We start from the raw sequence: 22,829 nt of genomic DNA, 5'->3' as shown, positions 1-22,829 counted from the left end.
GGAGTACAGGTCAGGTACCAGAGGGGCTGTTTCAGTTGGTGGCTCTAGCCCAGGAACAATTTCTGTTCTCTGATCCCTCAGGAGGGCAGAGGCCCAGCGTTCAGACGGAATTTGTATCTGCTTTAATGCTGTGAGCAAGCAACGTGGGCTGAGGGCCAGGAATCCACCTCTGAGTGCAAGCTCTGCCACAGGCTTCCTGCGCGCCTCTGGAGACATCACTTCACCCCTCGGCACTAGCAGTGCAGGGATGAAGTTTCTTCTGTCTGAATGACAGCATGGACTGTTACACAGGGATGCTGCCCTGCCATCCCAAGGGGGCTCAATGTGGCCAAAGACTTCTTGGGACCTCCTGTAACAGCCACAGGACCTCACGCTCCTGGCTGCATCTCTTTCTGTCCCCTTGAGAAACACAGCAGCTTCCCAGGTGACTTTAGGCATGGCTTGATGGCAGTACATTAATAAACAGAAATCTGCTGTCTGACAAGGATACAGTGCCCGCACTCTGCTAGCATCTGCCAGAAGTGTTGTCAAGCAACTAACTGCCTGTAATTGAGCTCTCAGAAGTAGCTGCCCTGAGGTGAGCCACAGAGAAATTTTACAAATGAAGATAATAGATGTTTATGTCACACACAAGAAGCAGCAAGCTACAATCACTCACTTGATAAATCCACCTTCAGCAGCGGCTGCAACAGCTTTGTCAGCAACTGCATTAGGGTCTCTCTGGCAGCGTTCGATGCCTCAGCAAGCAGAGTGAGGCTGCTTATTGCCCTGCATTGAGCCATGCCTGGAGCTGGTCATAGTAACTTATGTAACACCATCTTTATCCCACAAATATTCATACATTTCTGCAGATTTCCAGACAGGATTCATTATCTGCAGGCATTCACCAGAACATCTGGAGAAACAGGGCCAGCCACATTGCTAACATTAATCAATCCAGCTCCCTTGAAGTCAAGACAGCTATGCCAACTTGCCCTTGCCAAGAATTAGTCAATCTTTTCTAACCTATAAGCTCTTCCTGGACTTACTCTTTATTCCCAGGACACATCATTATTTACACTTTTAAATAGCAGAGCAAAGGTGGTGAACAGCAAAGAGATACACATGCATCCAGCTGTACTATCCAAGTGCTGCACCAGAATTAACAATGCCATCAGGGTAAGCTACAGCAAAACCAGGAGCTCTGCTTTCCAGATGGAAACAAAAGAGAGGCACGCAGGCAGGGTAAGCAGCTTGCCAAAAACACCCCACCCAAACAAGCCAGCAGCATAAACCAAGCCTCCCAAAACCCAGAATTTAGTTTCCATTTTTTAGATGACCTCCTAACAAGGTTGCAGACCTGTGAAGAACCACAGAAACTGCCCAAGCACCTGGGGTTTAAATGTTTGGGGCATAATTTCAGAAGTGATTGGTCCTGAAACCCAGATCCCAATCAAGCATCTAACTGCCAGCAGTGCCAGTGCAAGCAAATTGCTTTTATATTTTGAAGCTAGAGGCCATAGGAACCTAATTCTCATCAGCTCTCCACAGGAAAATGAATGCCAAGAGCCCAAGGTTTGAAATGGGATTGTATAGAATTGGAAAAGCACCTCATTAGAAATCTTTTAGAGTGCCTGCAAAATGCCAAGAAACACCCAGAAGACCAGTCTCCCACCATTACCCTTCCTTGAGAAGGGCAGAACAGGAAGTTGAGTCCCTGAAATAGTCAGAACTTCTGAATGTGACCTTCTGCAAGGACCTCTTGGCTCGGTCATCTGCAGACCCAAACAGGGCCTGTTGTCTTCATATTTAAAGAGCCACACGTGAGCGCAAGGGGTAATCCCTTTCCCTGGTACCTACTTGTGGGCTCTGCCACAAATGGCACCACAGACCCTCAATGAATGCTTCATACCCTCCCCTTCCACAGGCAGTCCAGTCCTCATGCCTCAAGTCCCAGCACCGTGAGCTCCTTCCTCCAAGAGGTCCTGTGCAAGGCCTCTCACCCTCACGCCCCACCCCGCTGTATCACTTAAATCACATCCCTCTGATTGTCTGGAGACTGTTGTTCTCTGTTGTTACATAAACACGGTACATTTTCCAGCACAATTCTTGAACTGAGTTGCCAAGCACGCCCTCAAACAAAGCAGTATAAAGCAAATATACAAGAGGAAGTGTAATGAGATCCCTGTACTGTTACCCCTCCAGGGATGAATAATGCCAGCCCGACACATGGCACACGAGTTTCCCAGGGACTGACAACCAACAATCTCACGTACAGCTGTATCACTTTATGCATCTGCAGCCATGTCAAGGTAGATGGAATAAGAGTCAACCTCCACCAGTACCACTGGGCTACTTAGGATGGAGCAGGAGGGAAGTACCGGACTGCCCAGACATTTGCTGCTATCTTTTGCAGACTTGCACTTAGCCTAGAAGCTCTGTAGAAGCAGATCCCACCAGATGCCATAAGCCCTGAGGATCCACTGAAGTCCCCTGGACAACCTCAGCTGCAGTCTGCAAACGGAGGCTGATTTACACCAGGTTGAGGATCTGGCCCTCCACACTGGAATTCAATCCAAACCTGAAAAAAAACATATTCTATGATGATCTCAGATTGTCCATGTCTCAGGATCACCTGAGCAGCCACAGCCCATAGTGCAGATGGAGATGGAACCCACCTACAGCTGCACGTGACTGGGGCCACAGAGTCTGGGTGGGTACCTGCTAAATCGGACACTGCATTTCAGCAGGGCTGTCCTCCCCATGCTTTCTTGGTGCTGCTGGGCCCATGGAGGTCCGTGCTATGGGAGCGTGCCCCAGCAAAGCTGTGTTAGTACTTGGCTTGAAGTTTACTTTTTCCGTCATTCTTGTGATTAAAGAGAGCCAAGTGCAGTCTGACACTTCTGCTGTCGGTTGTTTTAGCCAGGGGCCAAACGGTGGTTAACAGGGGTTTGGGTACCAGCACAGCCCAGTGGCCCCAGCACATCTTCATATCTGCCTGATAGACCTTCACCTGCAAGTCTGCTCAGATATCAGCTGGGACACTGGGCTTTCACCTCCCCTCCTGCTGCAGGGACACATCCAGCCGCCTGGGTCCTTGCTCTGATCCCCACTGCCCCATCTGGCTGCCTTATGCTGGGTCAGAATTAGCAAAAGTGTTAGTGCCACTCCATCTTCCAAAAAGTTGTTTTCTTAGGTTTTAACTACATGGAAGTTTCTGTAAAGCAGTTTTCCACAGGTGAAGTGGATTTTTCCATAGGAAATAATGAAAATCCAGGGGGGGAGAAATGAGTCAAAAAATTCCTTTGTGTTTTAGGGGAGTTTTCCTCATAGAGGCTTTTTGGTTTTCAAGGTTTGCTTTGGCTTAGGAAGAGGGGAGAGTAAGGCAGAGTAGAGCAGCTTTGCATCTCCTACAGCAGGTTGTAAACACCACTGTCTCTCCTGTGCCCACTGGGATGTGAGACCCTGAACCTGGAGCAGGATGGTCCTCAGCACTGACACGTCATCCACCGACCAGAGTTCTCCAGCTTCAGGGGATTCACCTGCTCACTTCCCCCTCTTCCTGCCTGACCTCAACTTTGGGAATTTAGCACTGGAGCCTGGTTGGTCATCTGAGATGACTCAGGTGAGAAAGTGTGCTGGTTTGGGCTGGGGTAGAGTTAATATTCCTCACAGGAGCTCGTAGGAGGCTGCATTCTGGATTTGTGCTGGAAGCAGCGCTGATCCCCCAGGGGTGGTTTCGTTACTGCCGAGCAGCGCTCACACAGCGCCCAGGGCTTTGCTGCTCCTCAGCCACCCCACAGCTGGGCTGGGGGCACAGGGAGCTGGGGGGGACACTGGCCCAAGGGATGTCCCACACCATATGGCACCACGCTCAGCAGATAAAGCTGGGGGAAGAAGGAGGAAAGGGGGGACATTCAGAGTGATGGCGTTTCTCTTCCCAAGTCCCCGTTCCACGTGCTGGAGCCCTGCTCTCCTGGCGGTGGCCGAACCCCTCCTGCCCATGGGACGTGGTGGACGAATTCCCCATTTTCCTTTGCTTGTGTGAGCAGCTTTTGCTTTACCTATTAAACTGCCTTCACCTCAGCCCGTGGTTTTCTCACTTCCATCTTTCTGATTCTCTCCCCATGCCTCCGAGAGGGCAGCGGGCGAGCGGCGGTGTGGGGCTGAGTTGCCAGCTGGGGTGAAACCACAACAGGAGGAAGACTATGGTAAATCCAAGCCAGCTGTTAGCACAGAACCCCTGAAAGCTGTTGGTGAAGCACTAGGGAAACGCTGAGCTGTAGGTGACTTCTCTTATCCCAAACCAACCAGCAGTGCAATTTCAGTCCGATGAGAGTTTCGAGCACTGTGGCTAGTCAGCCATACCCAACCTGAATTATACATTTATTGTCTCGACGGGTGCGACCCACTGGGTTTCAGAAATACTCTTACACGTGAAGTACCTCTAAGCAACCCCAGCCCGTGCAAAGGGCAGGGACAGACAGTATTTGAGGTATCTCTGCACGGTGCTACCTTTGCCATTTTCTGTATCGCTTTTCAGCGATCCATTTACTGCCTGCAGCTCCCTCCCAGGCTCACCCTTTGAAGGCAGTGGAACGCCGCCAGCTGAGGCTCTGCCTGCCTGGCACTTCTGGCTGCACGCTCCCTCCTGCTTTCCCCAAGGAGATCCTGGAGCAGCTCTCGCTGTCTGCCCGGGTCATCTGCCAACCAGGTTACCTTGCAGCAACCCAGGCTGGCTAGAAACAGCAATTCCTCCCACGGGAGATGCACTAGGATTGTGCTTGGTGACTGTGGGTAGCAGGCTCTGCTTCTGCAGCGGTTGGAAACAAAGGATTTTTTTGGAGGTTCAAGCCAATATATGTAAAGCACCCAATACTTGGATGCCTTTTTAAATTACCTGATTTACTTTGATCTGCAGCTGGGACTGGAAGTTTCATAAGACAGGGTATTTGCTAATCCCTTCGGGCTACGTTCAAGGTCTGCCTTGACCACAGAAGTGACTCAGATGCACTGCTAGAGAACAGCAGGCAGACCGTGGACCTCCAAATCACAGATCCACCCCTGCTCACCCATAAGCAGCAGCAAAGAAAGATTCACCTCCAGTTCCTGGGGTCAGAGATGGGATACTGGATGCAAATGACATGTCTGAGCCAGTCCTGTATGGAAGCATCCTCAAAGCTTGCTCCAGGGACTTGGAAACAAGCTGTACTTCAGATAACAAGCCATTAGTAAGAACCAAGATGTGAACCAAGTCAGCCAAGCAGGAAGACTGACACTTCCAATAAGTAGGACACACATGCCTGGGACAGAGCCGCAGATGATGGGGGGGAAACCAAGTCTAAGACCTTTGCCGCAGCCTGTACCTATGGGAAGAGCCAGGGATGCTGTGAGAAACAGGAAAGCCAGACATATTCTGTGAAAAGGACTAGGCAAAATTCCCTGAGAACTGCAGGAAAAAGACCCTTTTTTGTTAGAATAAAGGCCAAACCAGAACCAGTCTACACAGCTTAGTGCTACAAGAAAGGACAAGGGAGGCCTCAGGGAGCCAGGGCAAGCTGAGGTCCTGGGGAAGACCTGGGGGAGAACCTGCCGGGGTTCCTGGGGAGGAAGGCTGGAGCCACACAATGAAACCTAAGTTAGACTCCCTGCCCCCTTTCAAGGGTGATGCAAAATTATCTAGGGATGCTGTTCTTATTAAAAAGAAAAAAATCCTTTGCTTCAATGCCAAAAAGTTATATAAAAATAATTCATGGCCAGATAAATGAGGGAAAGTCATTAGAAATCAAAAATGAGATAATTCTGCTGTAGATACGAGTGATGGTGAGAAATAAATTATATTTGGCTGACATTACTTAATTAGTTGGAGACATGGTGCTTTCTTAAATTTTCTTTGGTGAAGCTTTTAAGCTTTTGACACATAAATTCCCAGCTAAATAACCTAGATGTCAAAGCAGCCAGTTGTATCTTCTCTGCCAAACCATTTTTTGAGCATATTATTTCAAAATTTCATTCTTTTGTTCAGCATTTTGGTTGCTATCAGGGCATGGCATGTAATGTCTGGCAAGAGCCCAACATCCAGATCAGTCTTTGCTCCTGAGGACAGCTGGTACTGATGTCCTCCCTACCAGCCCGTGGTGGGATGGGGAGAGATCAAGCCAAGAGAAATGGTGATGCCTTCACCGCTGCAAGCAGCCTGAATAACCAGTCATACTTTGTGCTGCTGCAGTGCTTCTCGTCAAGCATCTCAGAGGACTTAATGGGCATGAATTAAGTCACACAATTATAGCTGACTGCATAAATAGTTGCAAATAATATTCCTGGAGGGTGCTCTTCAGTTCTTCACAGAATTGTGACAGTGGCCAATTGTCACAGTCCTGTTTGTGAGCCCCTTCTCAGAGGGAGGGGGAAATCACGGAGGCAGAAGTTAAGGTCTAGAAATCCTGCTGGAAAATGAGGAGAAGCAGCAGTAAGCAGAGCAAAGAGCTCAGTGAGAGGAGTTCGGAAACAGGAAGATCAACCAGCCTCCTCTGTCTTTGGTACCAGTTGCTCCCTCCTAGTGAATTAGTGTGTAGGACTCTGCAACGATCTGGAATAGGTGTTTTAATGAAGTTAATTATAATCTGCAAATGGGCGTTTATTACCTGATTGACAGGGAGATCTGAGGACTCAATGGCCATGAGGTTTTATCCCAGCTGAAGTTACCAACACTAAGATGTGACACAGGAATTCCTCTCTCTAATAAAAAGGTCATTGAACAAGGTGCTGAACACTTACCTTGCATAGAAATGTTTGAATGATTTATAACTAATTAGTCAGTATTATTACCTTTTTAAATATATGCATTAGAAGAAGAAGAGTTAACACCATGGTTCTTAACCACAGAGAAATTGGAGGATAATAAAGTTCAGCTTTAAAGCTATTAATGGACAGATCTAGTGGCTAAGTAAGGTTTTTGAAGGAGAGAAAAAAATAACAAAAACTCAAAGAGAAGCAAACCAATTCCTATTGCAGTATCCTGGAGGTTAGGTGACGGGGACTGCCGGGAGCACAAACTCCCGGCCACCTGTATACCAGTCCCAAGAAAAAAAAAAAACCAACAACGAAACATACATATAATAGTGACTTCTTCCTAAACCCAGGCCCCAGTAAAAGCCTTCTCAAGCTTCAGGGTTGTTTTAAATTCATCATTGTGGTCTAAAGCCCAGTGAACATGGAGCTGCCTACAAAAGCCACCAATTTTTTCAATGGCTTTGGCAGCATGGACTCAACCCAAGCTTTCCCAGCACTCCATTGCCTTCACAGGTCCTGCTCAGGTTTCCCCCTAGTGCACAGAGGGAATTCCTCCCTCATTTCAACCTTCCCTCACCCTCCTCAGAGGGCTCTCCACAGCCTCCAGGTGCCACCTGGACGTGCTCACAGCAGCAGCCCTTTCCATCCCAGGCCAGCTCCTCCCTGCACTGTGCTCTCTCATCCCTGGCATCCTTGCAAGGTGACACCCTTGGGAGGTAACCTCAGCACTGGACCCCAAGCACCGTTGCTAGAAATGCCACATTTCTTTGCACAGCCTGGAGAACTGGATGATTTTTAGTTCAAAGCAATAGCCCACCACCTTTCTTCTGCCAACCTTGAGGAAAAAGTAAATCCACCTCAGTTACCACCATCACTAGCAGCAGCCTTTCAACAGCTGCCTAACCTACCTCTTAATCAAACCATTTTCTTTCTTCAACAGATTCCTCCTTCAGCTGGAGTCCCCAGAGCTACTACAAGACCCTTCAGCCCATCTCCTTCAGAGCAAACACTTCTCTGTATTCAGGATGTGATCCATAAGCCACACAGACACCCTTATTCTTATCTTCTAGATGCTGTTGCCTAAACAGCACTTAAGAACAGGGCCCAGCCCAAACTGGGAAAAGAAACCCCAGTATCCACAAGCCCAGGTGCAACTGGGAATAGCCTACAGGGAGATATGACACAGGGCAGACACTGCACCCCATAAGGACTTACCTTCCCTCTCCTCCACAGTACCATCCCAGAACCAGGTCACTCTTACAAATCGCAAGAATGAGGGACGGTGGTCTACAAGCTGCTGCCAAACTGGGCTGAGCTCAGACCTAGGGTGCCTACAGGGTAGGCACTGGTAGAGGAGCACCTGGTTTTGAAGGCAACCAAGGTGAGGTGAGGATGAGGTAACGAGTTGCTCAACTCCATCAAGCTGAGGTCAGCTCACAGCACATCCAGCTGTGCTGCTCAAAAGGCACATGCAAATTTTAAAGTAAAATCTACATATATGTATTTTTAAAATGAGGCACCTGTAGAGTTTAAGCGTTGCCAGAGTTTGGGAGCAGCTAATTACAGTCCTGAGAAGCTGGAGGTTTCCAGGCTGAACTCTTCCTAAACCACTATATTAAATTTTGTGCTTACTTTTGACTCCTTTTTTAGAAGGTCTCTGAAAAATGGGCAATCTGAAAGACTCCCACCAATTACTCTGCACTGGATGTAAGACTTGCTAAGAAAAATTAAATTATTTTAATTCAGTTTAGTTAAGTAGCAATTGCTACGTTACATAAATCTGTAATGTTCTTTAGGTGCTGCTTTGTATAGCGCTGCCCTGGGACTCTTCTGAATTTAATGATAATGAATTTTTATATCTTAAAGTGCTGAGTGTGTAGGGAGCAATAGCAGCCACTGGCCCCGGAGGTTTGGAGCAGCATGGCTACCTGAAGTGCAATGCTTTTGAAAAGAAACTTGGCACTGGGAAGGTTCCCAACCACCAGCTGTAATTTGTCCTCCAGCATCCCTGATGCAGGGGGATGGTTTCACCAACCACCAAGACCATCCAGGTTTTTTTTGCAGCAGGGCTGAGGGCAACCCCTCAGGTCTCCTTCCCTGAAACGGTGTTTGATGAATGTGCATTCAGCAGGAGAGACCAGCCCCCACACAACCTGACTGAGCAAAACACGCAGGTTCAGCACCCAGCGCAGCCCTGCGCAGGATGGGAGCTCGTGTAGGCGATGAAATCCTGCCGGATTCACCACGCCGTTCCGGGCTTCGCCGTGGGGCCAGCACCGAGCACAGACACTAGTGGGGTGGACGTGCAGGTGTCGGGGGGCAGCGCCACCAAACCCACGTGTGAGGCCACCTCCACCGCCACAGTGCTGAATGAATACGACTGTGTCCATCGCTTCATAAAATATAGCTTTTATTTGTTCATACAAACAGTATGAATTATCAGAATTTCATTTTCCTAGAAACATCTTTATGTAAAATTAATTTGTGTTGTAAGTACCACAAAATACTTGATTTACATTTTCATTTTTTTTCAGACTTTTTTTTTGTGGCATTTTTTTGTTTTTCTTTCCATTTTGTTCTTTTTCTTACAAATTGGCTACTCTACAGTACCATGTTACAGACAACACATCACTAATACCTGTACTGCACGTCTGAACACAGGACTGAATGAAACTCGGCCATAAATTAATGTTACAATATGATTTTTTTTTTTTAAAAAAAGAACTTCTAATCACACCTCCAAGCTTAACTTAAAAAATAATAATAAAAAAAGGTATTTTTAAAAAACGATGACAATAGCACTGATTCCAGCATTAGCAACCAGATGTACACAATGGGGAATTCACTTTCATCGTCCTATTTATTAGGTAAGGCCTTTACATTAAAAGTCTAGTGCAGACTTCATTAGGAAGGATGTTGAGGCAGGGCTAACAATTTGCTTAAGGTTAGAAGAGTCATTATTCACTCTGTATTGCTGCTCTCCAACGAGGTTGCTCCATGGCAGCGTTCTGCAGCAGGGCTTGGTTAGACACATCACGCCCGCGCTGCCGTACAGCTGGGGAAGGCATCGGGGTGTTAGAAAGTTGTTTCCAAGAAAGCAAGGAGGAAGACGCAGGGGTTGCGAAACCTTCCAGCGTTCAAGAGCAGGCACAGAGAGGGGCTCGGGGGGAAGCACAGGGGCAGGAGGACGAGGCCACGCCAGCGCGGCGGGTCCTGGTGGCTCTGGCCACACAGCGATGGGCTCAGCCGGAGAAAGCGCTTGGGGAAGCGGCGCGGTGGCGGCTGGCAGCTCAGCCAGGGGCCGTGCAGAGGGTGAGCTTCTTCCCACACACATCGTGTAAGCCAGCTAGTAGGAAGACTGAGATTTTGAGAAGCAGAAATGACTCTCTTCCCCCAGGAAGGGTTTTCTTCTCCTCCCACCCTGCAGCCCCTTCCCCTCAGTCACCCAACAGCAGCAGGGTCTGTGACAGAGCAGAGACGCTTGTGCATTCATCACCTGTCCTGGCAGCAGGGAACAGAGCCGGGGACCCGGCTGGCACAAGGTCCAAGGACCCCAGACAGGCACAGATCCAAGCACCACTCCAGGTCTGCAGCGCGTTCTGCAGGACGGGGGCTGCGCATGGTCTGCCAGCCTGCACAGCCCGGCGGTCCCGTGCTCAGCCTGTGAGCTCTGCGAGTGGGCTCACAGCATCGCCTCAGAGCTAGGAATGGCTCAGGGCAGAAAGGAAGGGATTAGCCCAACTTTCCCGGTTTGTAGGAAGATGTGCTTGGAGGCCAGCCCCAAGGAGGGATTTGCATGCTGCTCACAGCGTGTGTGTGAGGCAGCTCAGCCCTGACATCACACTCAGCATCTCCCTGTCCTTGAGGACACCCGTGTGCTGCACCCCATGTGTGATCCCACACTGAAGGAGTGTGAGTCCCTAAATCCCTTTGGAGATGTGACAGCGCTGAGCCAAGCCAAGAGCCCTTAGGTTTAACCATTTAAACCAGCACTTTACCTGCAGATCCCCGCGGCGGGGCCCCAGGTGGGTCTGCTCTTTGCTGCATCTGCCTGAGCAGGGACCAGATCGAGACCCGGGGAGAGCAGCCCAGGCTCTGAAGAGCCTTTTTATCACCCAACAGCCACAGCAGAGAGCTGTAAGGGGCAGGCAAGAGCGAGGAGGCTGGGAAAAAAAATCTGGGAAATGCCACTGACTGCACCCCCCGCAAGCTGGGCATGGCTCAGCAGCGCGGTCCTCAAAGGTGCTTTGCTGTGGGTGACTGGGGAGAGGTGCAGGGCACGCATTTCTATAGGCGATGTGTATGAAACTAGAGCATGAACTCAACTCACATATGCTCTCCCGGCTGATGCATTTGCTGTTTCGAGTATTACTTTACACTGCCTGCTTCATGCAAGTGCTCCCACGGCAACATGGTGATATTTATTCAGCAAGCTCCGCGCTCGGTGCGGTACATCACTTCAGTGCTGCAGGCGAGGTGTGTGGTTTTTTTGTTGCCCAAAGACAACGAAACCCAACTTCTGTTAAAAATCCAAGGAATAAATCGCTTCTGCTGCCACCTTGCTCCAAAGACATTCCAGCTGAGCTAGCAGAGCCTCTGACAGTAACGATAATGTATCGGACACACACAGTGCTTATCAAAACGCCCTGAGCACACAAAACATGGCTAGAGCTCTCAGAACAGACCCACCAACCTGTCCTAAAGTCCTGAAGTATTTGGTTCCACCTGAGGGGTAAGAATTCCAGGTTATTGCACCCAGGTTGACGACTAAGTGCTTGGAGCTCCCTGTTCTGCCTGGCTGCCACCCCTGTGCTCCCCCAGGGCATCGGGGAGGCACCCGGCTGCCAGTGATGCCCCAACCCAAGTACAGCCAGACTCCCCTCTGCTTTTCTACGGATGCATCCTTGTTGGCAAAGCAGCACTTCTTCCTGGCTCTAGGAAAACGCTGTTCCTTGGGAGACACCATGCTGTTGGACCAAAAAGTAACAGGAACGAAGAGAGCCAAGGTCGATGCTCCCCAGTGTCATACTGGGAGCTGCTCCGGCGGCTGTGGGGGTGGAGGCAGCGCTGCCTGTGCCGTGTCCTGGGACACCCTCCATGCTGGGGATGGCACCAAGCACAGACCTGGGGTTTTCCCGCGGCTCCGTGGCTCTGCCGGCCTCTTTGGTGCGTGGACGCTGCTCCTCACACTGCAGGCGCAGCCACCTCCCAGCAGCGCCCAGCCAGAGGCGTCTTGCCAGTCATTCAGACCAGCACCCGGCGTGTCACATACAGACACGTGTGTTTTTATATTTGTCCTGTGGCAAAGATTTAAAATGCATAGAGGGCTCGTGGGAAAGAGCCTCCTTCACAAGAGGCAAGAAGGAAAATCATACTGGGGAGACAGCTCTGCCCATGCAACAGGCTCGGCGGCTTCTCCACGGGAAAAAGAGCTCGTTGCCCTCCCGGCAGAGACCCGGGCTGTGGAGCCGGAGCTGTGTGGCTTGGGGTTCCCTGCGGTTTACGGACACCAGTAAAACACGCTGCTGCTCAGCAGAAGGATGCAGGTCGCAGGGAGATGCCCAGCCTCCCTCCCACCCACCCCAAAGAAACCCCCCCGTGGCCACGGGACCAACTGGGAAGCTGTGGGACAAGGGAGCACAACACCGGAGCAGAGACTGGGACACCGGAATAGGGAAAGCAAGTGTTTATAAAGGCCAGATACCCGTAACAAAAATAAATTTATGCTTTCCCTCCCCCCCTGCCCCTCCCCTGCCACCCTCACTTTTTTTGCTTTTTTTAAATACAAATTTTGTTTAGGAAAAATGGAAGCACCGTCTGTTACAAACCAAACCAAAAAGAGGAGAAAACAGAAGGGAGGGAAAAAAAACAAACAGGAAAGACATATTAGAATTAAACACCGTGGAATGTTAAACAGGTTACGGGCTACCGTTCTAGCCAGTGCGGTTAGGCAGCTTAGTGAATTAATTGCTTAGGAATTAAAAATAAATTATTATAAAATAGATTTCTGTACATTTTACATACATATATATCTCTTTATATACGCAAACCGTGCTGGGCAAGTAATTACAGGGGACTTTCTCACGCCAGGCTCAGTCCCAGCCGAAGTCCTGCCCCGTCATCTGGTAGAACTTCATGTTGAAGGGCCGGTAGAAGTCCCGCAGTCTCTGCACCACCTCCTGGTCTATGTCGGGGTGGGTCCTGCCTTTCGTCTTCCCCAGGCAGTGGGGCTTGCTGCTGCCCTCCGCCTTCTTCAGGCACGGGAACCCCTTGGTTTTGTTGAAGTAGAAGTGTTTGTCGGTGATGATCCTCTTGAGGCCCAGAAAGTCCTGGACCCTGCCCAGCTCCCCCGCGGGGTCGCTGATCAGCCTCTCCCCACTGACGAAGAGGATCTGCCCGATGGGGAAGTAGAGGAGCCAGTTCTCCAGGTGCTTGGCGTAGATGCCAATCTGGATGGCGCTCCACGAGGTGTCGATCAGGCCCGTAGTCCTGTTTTTGAAGGTCAGGCTCTCAAAGGTGGGGATGTCGGGCTTCTTGGAGAGCGTCTGGGTGTAGTCCGAGATGGCTCTGGTCACGGGGTCCCGCACCACCACGATGAGCTTCGTGCCCTTGGACATGGAGGAGATGCGGGCAGGGGCCTCCTTGGTGACGAAGTAGCTGGGGGTCTTCTCCATGGTGATCTGCCCCTCCAGGGTCCTGGGCATGAGGTCCCTGCCAGCAAAGCACAGACATGGGTCAGAACGGCAGGTAATGGGAACAAAAATATGCATGTGCATATATACACGCACACACATATGTTCACACATAGATACACAAGAATTCTTCTCCCTAAAATGCCTACACAGGCCATTTAGCTCGTACAGATAAATCCATTTTCCATTGATTTAGGGATTAGGGGGGGATTATTATTAAAGGCCACTGTATTAGAAATCCAGCTGAGTAATCTCCCAGTTATCCATGAGTGGATTAGCTGGGCTACACTCTGCACCTGGAGCATGGCTACATGTACCACACCAGCTCCAGACTGGTCAGGATGAGTCCTGAGCTGCACCACACAGCTCTCCTGGCTGAGGTCAACAGCAGAGAGCCCTCAGCCCCAACCCAGAGCTCATTTTCCCCCCAGGAATGGTGTAGCAGAGAAGTAGGAGCTCACTGGAGCACATCCACCTTGTCTGGGCATCCTTAGCATCCCAGACACAACACTTTTCCCAATTCAGGCAAGAGGGTGCAATTTGTCCCTGGCTTACCAACAGCAGATTCTCACCCAACCGCACCGGTACTCTCGCACCAAGCTTCACCCACTGCTTTACTGTTCCCTATCACTGTGCAGACTGGTTCCCTAACATGCACTAGAAGGAGCATCAAGAGCTGCTGCTGGCACCTCCAGCACATCGCACCCAGCCAGGAGAACCTCTCCCCTCCACTGCCACACAGCCTGCAGCAGGTCAGCCAGGATACAGGCTACGACCACAGAGAACACAAGCTCAGCTCATGGTACCCTCACAACACAACACCCCCTCGAAACCTAAAGCCTTCAGCAATTCCGCCTTACTCCCTGGCGATTTCTAATTAACCATGCAGGGAAAAATAGAGAGCTTACAGAAATGATGGAAGCAGCACGCAGCAGGAAGAGTAATTTTTTCCTATCACTCACTAGGCAAGCCGAAATATTTTAGACCATTTGCCAGTTCTTTCCCTTTACAACCCAATGGGACTCATTTGCTCTGGGTTGCAAGACAGTTAAAAAAAAAAAAAAAGGCAAAAGGGGAGTCAGCCACAAAATTAAAGCTATAAAACTTGATTAAGTTTTCAAAGAATCCACCCAGCACAGAGAACTACTCAGGCAGTGTGCGATCTGCGAGCCTCAAGTGGCGCTCCCCTCCGACGTACGACACTGCACACAGAGGCTGTTCATTCCCCGACAGCCATCTCCTCCCTTACTGCTTTTATGCTTCTACAGCAAAGATCACCACAGGCTCTTGCAATTAAAAAAGTCACTGTTAATTTGTGCTAAAGCCAATGGTTACCCTGATTAAGGAGCCAAGGCAAAAAAATTGACCCATCCGTTCTGAGGCCAAGTAATAGGAAAACCAGGAATGAGAGGTCTGATTGAATCAAAAACTATCACACGCGTATGAAAGTGGGTCGGTAGCTATTTATGCAACACATAAATACTATTTAGCTCACACTGTACCTGGTATTTTACTTCATCAGCTTCTGGCATTAACTCTATGCCACGTGTTTACTGGCGAGGGACACCCAACGACCATACTTCCACCCCCCAGGCAAGGTGTGTTCAGGGGCTGCCCAGAAAGCCCCTTCTCCAGCCATCCGTGGTGGGAGATGGTCCCCCCACCAGATCTGCACGGGTCACTGGGAGAAGCTGGACTGTGCAGGGAGGGGGTGTCAGCTTGTGGAAAGCTCCAGCCATGCCCAAGGGTGGTGGCAACCCCTAAAGGCTGCGATTTCAAGGCAAGTGGAGTTTCATATGCAGATAAAAATCACGCTGGTCTACCAGGCACCTGGGACGTGAGAGCTTCTGGAAGTCAGGAGCCAGCGTTTGCCAAAAAACATTAACCAAAATAAAACTCTGACTAATTCTGTGCCTTTCTGGCCAACTCCACAAACCCGTAATGCCGTCACAGAATGAGCCAGTCAATAACGCCCAGAGAGCAAGTCTTAAATCTATCGCGGGCTGATGTGGATTTCGACAGTCTACTTATTAAGTGGTGTCTCTTTTTATGGCCACACTAAACCCGAGTTCTACATCCTGCGCTGGCCACCAACTGCCTTCCAGCTTGATTTAAGAGGTTGGTTTCAACCCATGAAGTCTTTAATGGCCTGGGACCTGCCTGGAGAGGAGGCTGCTGCCCAAGACGTGCTCAGGATGGCTGTGCTGCTCTGGAGCCCTTTGGCTTCAACCCAGCTCCATCAGATTGCTTGCTGCACAGGGCCCTGCACCTTGAGACCCACTTCTCCTCCAGGACTACTACAGTCAGTATTTATCGGTCTCCTGGGAATGACGCAAGGCTTATTTTTTCCTCCTTGCACAAGACAGGCATTGGGTAGGGCTGGGCTGTGAAACAGGAGGAAATTGCCGGGGGTGGAGGTGCTGAGTCAGTTGATCTGGTTGGAAAACACAGGCTCCTAATTAGCGTTTCGACAAACACGGAGGAGTGCACCATATAAGAAGAAGAAAGTAAGGAGCAATTCTTCATCTAAGAGGCATCCACCGGCCTGATGTCAGTCCTTTTGCAGAACCCACAGGTCTTTCGCAGCTGAGGACATCCAACATCCAACTGAGCTGAGAGCACTCAGTTCTGTGCACATCTAGACCTCCCAAAATTGCTATTTTTAGAGAGGACACAAATCCCTGGCATTTGTAGCACATCTTGCTGGTGACCTATCACAGCAAGACGAAGCAAGATGACGCACACTGACCCTGCTACTGCCCTCTGGCCCGTCAGCACAGGCTCAGGTGGACTGTGAGAATGGAGAGAAATGGAGCCGTCAACCCAAGAACGAGAACTGAACCCACAAATCCCAGCCTTCAGGCCCTAGCTCTGGCATTCTCTTCCTTTGTTGTACCCAGACAGGTGACGGGCATTGCCCAAAACTACGATCCTCAAGACTGTCTCAGACGCTGCCTTGTTTGCAAAGTGGCTGCATAAAAGCTAAACAGCAGCAAGCGAAGCCAAATGTTGTGGCCCATGGATGTGGTTTGAACCTCTGAAAGCATCACATCCAGGAAAGCGAAGTTTTATTGCATGGGCCTGCCAGTTGTGAGGAGCTTTCCCATGGTTTCCATAATCTCCCACTGAGGCACCATCCGTCATGCTGGCAGCCGAGACAACAGAGCCTCAGGGAGAGGAGGAACTGGTAAGTTGGCTGGTCTGAACTCACATTGGTGGAAAAGTCACCAAGAACCGTTTGCTCCCACTCAAACCGCAACTGGAGAAGGGCAACTTGGCCCACGTATAGCACTGCAGCTCCAACACAACATGCTGGACATACGTGGTGGTAGAAGCAGGAGCAGACTCCAGCTCAGAAAACATCTGCTTCTGGGGCTCCAAGACAGCCAGGGCTGCACTGAATGACAGCCATGGCAGAGGGAAGGGGAAAGAGGAGCCATAATGGTCAGGAGAGCTGTCACCACGGTGCCCTGGCAGGACGCAAACCCCTTGGGGAAAAGGAGTTGGGCTTCAGCAGAAACCCATGTTCAGCTCAATGGTGCACGCACAGGTCAGCTCCTGGCAGTTGTGGGGTCCCCCGTTGCCACAGAGGCTTCACAGGCGCGTTGGAGACCTGGGCAGCTGCTGCCAGCGCTGCCTGGTGCAAGGTAAGGACGGCCGAGGTGCAGCTACTGCTGCTGCCTGTACGGGAGAGGAAAGGGAGATGACAAAGCGAGTCAGGCTGTGGGAAACGGGGAGCTCCGCTGAGCCCTTGGACAAAAGCTGCTGCACCAGTCGAGGCGGGCTTGATGGAGACACCACTAAGGGCTGTAGCAGATACTGTAGTGGAAAATAAAGATAGTATGAAAAGCTTGGCAAGCAGTCCCTCCTGCCTTGTTATCCTCCTGCCTTCTGGCAACCTGGAGTTCAAAGACCTCTGGAGCCAGCATCTGCATCCAAATCTTCCCATTTCATAGTGGCTACGAACTGTCTAATCCTTTCAAACCCACAAATACTTTTGGCCTTGAGAACATCCCACAGCAGAGAGTCCCACCACTGAAGCACTGCCTCTACCTGCCATTCGAACCCGCTCCCTGCATCCCTGCTTGGGAAGGGACGAGGCACCTGCTTCGGGAGCACGGAAGAGGAAGGCGAGGATGAGGAGCGCCACAGACTCCTGGCATCCTTCGCTCCCCGCCGAGCCTGGCAGGGCTCAGCGCGGCTCTGCTGACTTCGGCAGAGCTGCCGGCAGCATCAGGGGTCCCAGCGAGAGGAGCGAGCTGCTGCATGAGCACAGTGAGCACAGCTATGAATTTTCCGCAGGCAGGGAGAGCAGAGCCCCTAACCCTGAGCTATTAACATGTCAAGAGGGACAGGGGAAAAGCTTTTCCTTTAATGAATATTTCCTCAGTGAAGCCTGCACCCTTCGTAGGCGAAGTGATAGGCTTAGTCTAAAGATGGATTGGCCTACTTTACCTATTAACCACTTAGACTAATGTAATAAAGGCTCTCTTTATTCAAAGAGCCCTAATCCCCAGCCCCACGCAGCCCTGAAGCCTGGAATAAGAAGGGATGCTAAAGCGAACCCCACCAGGCTGCTGCTCGGAGAGGCAGACTTTGTATATTTTTTTAAGCGCAAACTTCTCCAATGTGAAAACCGGACCCAGAGCGAGATAAATTTACAAAGTGGGGATGACAGGTGGCCAAATGGTAATCCAATCCTGAAGCCTAATGCCCTTTGTGGCAGCTTTTGTCTGCGCAGAGGGGCTCCGGGCTAATCTGCTGCCACTTCTCAAGGAGGAACGGCAAGGGGCCGGGGGGGCGAGGGGACCCCTGCAACCTGTTGCTGCCTTGTTCGCCACAGGTAGGGCAGATCGACGCGCAATCGTTACTGATTTTATCCCCAGGGACGTCTGTTGGTCCCCTCATGCACCTCCTGCCACCCGTGAGCACCTGCTGGGATAAACCCCTGCGGGGTCTGCCGGAGCCTGAAGCCCCGCGGCGGGGCTCAGCCTGGGGGGCTGCAGAGACGCCCATCCCCAGCTGCCTGCCCACACGGGGGTCACAGTCAGGCTGCCCAGCCGAGACCCGGCACGCCCAGGTGCTCCTGCTGCCAAACAGGAGTCCCGGCGCTGAGCGGATGATGAGTTTTCCTTCCTAGGGTGGGTTTTGTGCTGGATATATTCCTACCCAGCTCCCGGAGCCACCCAGCATCACTTTTGGAGATGCTCCCCCCACTCCAGCATGCTCAAGAAACGAAGTCCCTCTGGTAAGTGTTAGAATCGGGGTGCGCCGTGCCGCAGCGATGGTACCCTCCCATCTCAACCCCCTCCGCTCCAGACCACCCTTCTTGCTCAGTCCTCTGAGCTGCCTCAGTTTCCCTCTAAAAGGATGACAAAACTCTCCTAGAGGAGACAGACAGCTGTGCAGAGAGTATTGTAAAAGCAAGAGAAGCATTGTTACAGTCAAGATAAAACTCTGTAGCATCTGGATGCAGCTACGAGATGCTCACAACAGTCCCCATGGCAGCTCTGCCGGAAGACACAGCAAGAACCGCCTTTGGTGCAGAATTTCTAGACTTTCCCCCTACAGCTGTTCCCTAAGAAAAAGGAAAATAGGGAAAAGGGGAGAAAAAGCAAGTCAAACTATTTTGGAGATCAGCCACATTCAGGCCTGTAATCCAGAACCATTTGCTTTGCAGCCTGGTGGTGCACATGCAGAGCATCCAACCTACTTCTGGTCAGTTCCTACCTAAATTCCTGACTGGTGTTTCAAGAAGACAAAAAGTGATTTCTTCCCATAAAACCAAATTTCAGCAATCTGACTGTTTCTGGGGAAAAAGCCCCCAAATCCTCCCAGAAGGCTGTGTAAGAAACCGCACAGAGTAGATTGAAAGCTTATGGTGAAGAAATGGAAAAGGTAGACACAAAAGCTCTTCTCCCACCCTGGGAGGACACAGAATTTTAGCCTCCAGAGCCATGACGGGGTTTGAAAACCCGAGGTGACCACAAGCCCAGGCAGCATGACTGGGAACGTAGTACAGTTTGGTGTACATCATGAATTTGTTATAACTTTTGCTGCTTTTCTAATTTGCAGGTTGGAAAGCAAACAAGAAAAGCTTCAGAGGAAACACGTGCAGAAAATGAGGCAGGTTGAACCTCATCCCCTCCCACACTGATGTTCTCCCGCCTGCTGCATCGTCTCCTGTCCCTGTCCCCAGGGGCAGTTTGGTCCCCTGTCCCCATCCCAACATGCTCCCACTCGGCTTTGCTCCAGCCAGGATCCCACTAAAGCCAAAGGGCTTGTTTCAAACCACAGTCAGCCCATCCGCTGCCCGACATCAAACATGCTTCTGAGGAGGGCTTTACTGCCACTCCCGCCCTGCACTGCAGTTCTCATTCTAAATCCCCCTGCTTCTCTGCCTTTTCCTCTCCTCCCCCATCCTAAGAAACAAATTTAAGCCAAGTGAGCTAAATCTAGTATCGTGAAAAAGAGTTGTAGGCACCCAGGAAAGGATGGGGGTGGCAGCTTTGCCTTCCAGCCCAGCCGCTCTGCCAAGGCAATACCCAGTTGGTCCCAGTCTCCAAAGCAGCATGTTGCTGTCAGTAAGCAGGAAAAATATACAGTGGTGGTCAGAGCAGCCAAGGGCTGGACTAAAACCACCCGCTTGTAGCGCTGTACTGGCACCTGACAGTGAGCAAGAGACCTGTCATGTTCTGGGAAGCAAAAACCCACAGCACCACCAGCATCACCAGCTCAGCTCCTGAGGCCACCACACTGGACCCACCTGGCCCTCCTCACTGCAGGGCTGATCACAAACCATCACATCCCAGAAACACTCCTTAAAAGCAAGAACCTGACAAGCCCAGGGAAAGACTGTTAAAGTAATAAAGCGTTTTAATTACATCCCGGAGCGTGCCACCAGCATCAAGGTCAACTGGCTTCAGAATTGCCCACTTGGCTCTGACTCTGCTTTCTGGTGGCAGCAGCTCCGGACAAGGGAAGGATGAAGATGGAGGAGGAGGAAGAAACGGAGAGAGAAGCAATAGCAAATCCCTCTTTTGGGGTGGGAGCACTTGCTGGGTTATTATTTGATACATCCCATTTTTCTTACCAAAATCTTCCCCGGCTCGGGCTGCCTTTGCACCGAGGACCTGTACAGTAGCACGCAGCCTCTCCTCTTTTTATGACCAGTGGTAAGGGCAACATGTGCGCCTTTGTCTCGAGCAGGAGCTCGTTGTTTGGGTTGGCAAATTATACAACAATAAAAGGGAACGGCTGGGAACTAGCCTCAGCCTTTTTTGAAACGGGTGTAACCCTATCCAGCTCCGTCAAACACTCGCCACGACGTTTACACAAACCAGATGATGGGAATTAATGAACTTTGGGGGTGAGGAAGGGGTAGGTAAAGGAGGAGGGAAAGGGGGGGGAAAATATGTGGGCCTGAAATTAATGTTTTTCTCACTCTCCTTGCTCTCTGCCCCCAAATCTGCCAGGCACCCTTCACCTGCTGGGGAGTTTGGGGATGAAAAGGAGAGGAGGGTAACGGTGTGCAAAGGCTCCCCATCATGAAGCTGCTCCAGGGCTGCACCAGGGCTGGTGGTCAGGGGTGGCATCACCACATACCCCACAGGAACAGGCTCTGGCCTGGCTGTGGAGTCTGATCTAAATTCCTTTGATGCAGATAAAAAAACCCCATCAAAGGCTGGGGAGAGCGGGGAGACGTGGGGCATCGGCAGATGGTCCTTTCGTCCCCACTCCACGTGGGCAGAGCCGGGTCACGCCAAACGGTCCCAGCAAATCAAAGCAAGCAGCGCCTTGAGGGGGGGACGGTGTGCTGCTGCAGTCACGGGGGTTGGGTTTTTTTTGGAGGGGGGCTGGGTGTGGGTTTTTTTTTTTATAAAAGACTTGATCCACCTCCCCCAAAGTCACTGCACTCAAATCAGACCTGGGAGCCACCACGGGGGTTTGACCCTCCCCACGCCGCAGACGAGGGACATGGGGCGCTTTGCACGGCCGCAGCGCCGAGCAGTTTGCAGCGTCATCCAAGCACCAGACCCGGACAGAGCAGGGCCTGATCCAGGCACAAAACCTGGAGGGTTTGGGCCTCTGGGAACAGCAATGGGTGTGACGAGCTGAACCAGCCTCTGCCACAAGGCTGCCTCCCACCCAGCCCAGCCGTAACCCACCCCCGCCCCGAAACTCCCCCACCTCATGGGATTAAGTGGCTCAGTTGGAAGCACAGACTCATAACCAAGGTAAAGACATGTTACTTCTCGCAGGGCTGCTGCCTCATATAGCTAAGTGCCATATACGGTGCGCCATATAGATGCAGCCCATAGGGGAGGAGTAACTCAGAGCCACAGAAACACCTGCTGGGAGCCTTGTCTGCACAGGGACAGGGTCTGTGCTTTCACCAGAGAGCACAAGAGGCCAAAGAGCCACACAGACTCCTTTCAGACTGATGGGTGACGCAGCCGTCACTCCTGGGACGTGCCCGCCCTTGGCAATGGATGCAAAGGCATGAAGTCGGTCTTGGAGGCGGCTGGCCGGAGCGATCCCCCTTCCTACCCCTGATGCTCCAGGCCGGCAGCCTTTGGGAGGAAGGGCTTGAGGGGACAGCACCAGCCTGAAACCTCAGGAGAAATGCACCCCGCTTGTGGGTGCACATGTGGAGGCGCCCGCTGGGTGCAGCCCTCTCCTTCAGGCCAGAGCTCCTGTGGCCCAGGGGTCTCCAGCGCTGGCCACAGGAGGACCAGGGCATGCCCATCCCACCCCTCTCTCCCAGCCTCCATCCAAACTCAGGTCAGGGGCTTTCCTGGGCCTGATGCAGTTTGTCCATCAATCAATCTCTCTTCTAACCCCTTGTCCAGGTTCCTTCTGGACCCACGCAGACCCCTCAAGTGCACAGCCCACCCTGGCTGCTTGCTTTGCTCACTGTGCACCAGCTCCCGGCCATGCCATAGCCCCAGTCCTTGCACCGTCACACCAGTCCATCCCTGCCTCTCTCTCCAGCCTAGCTCTGACTTTGTGGAGTACCGTATCTTCCCCCAAGACATCTCTTTGCCAGGCTGAGGTCTCACAGCCTACTCGGTCATTCCTCAAACAGAAGCTTCTCCAGCCCTACGCAACAAACATTGCCACTGTCACCAGGTGGACTCATGCACCAATGGAACATGAGCTGCGGAGATGTGGGACTGCCTTTGGACTAGGAAGGGCCAAATTTCCAATTATCTCCTCCCCTCTTCCCCCAGCCACAGCCTGAGGTGTTACAACTGCTCAGCGAGAACCTTCCCCTCTCCTCTGCTGGAGCCAGGCAAGATACCCATCAGCTTCCCCAGTTCATTATATAGGTCCTCCTCTTTATGTAAACACCGAAGCCTCTTT

The 22,829-nt window shown here is 51.3% G+C and overlaps 1 protein-coding gene and 1 long non-coding RNA gene across 2 annotated transcripts in view; one reads left to right on the top strand and one right to left on the bottom strand.

The window, feature by feature from the left end:
• Positions 1 to 9,164: 9,164 nt before the first annotated feature.
• Positions 9,165 to 22,829, bottom strand: part of HS3ST3B1 (heparan sulfate-glucosamine 3-sulfotransferase 3B1) — a 30,256-nt gene continuing 16,591 nt past the window's right edge. Inside the window, exon 2 of the mRNA XM_055795690.1 lies at positions 9,165 to 13,482. Within this exon, the coding sequence (XP_055651665.1) occupies positions 12,864 to 13,482 (619 nt within the window). The 3' untranslated portion in view covers positions 9,165 to 12,863. The remainder of the gene's footprint in view (positions 13,483 to 22,829) is intronic.
• LOC129783817 (uncharacterized) lies at positions 13,491 to 19,907 on the top strand. Its single transcript, XR_008745771.1, has 2 exons — positions 13,491 to 18,306; positions 18,604 to 19,907. It is a non-coding gene; the product is annotated as an uncharacterized LOC129783817 (long non-coding RNA).

This window comes from Falco peregrinus, chromosome 2 (assembly GCF_023634155.1).
Source record: "Falco peregrinus isolate bFalPer1 chromosome 2, bFalPer1.pri, whole genome shotgun sequence".
NCBI lineage: Eukaryota > Metazoa > Chordata > Aves > Falconiformes > Falconidae > Falco > Falco peregrinus.
This window is presented reverse-complemented; position numbering and strand designations above follow the sequence as displayed.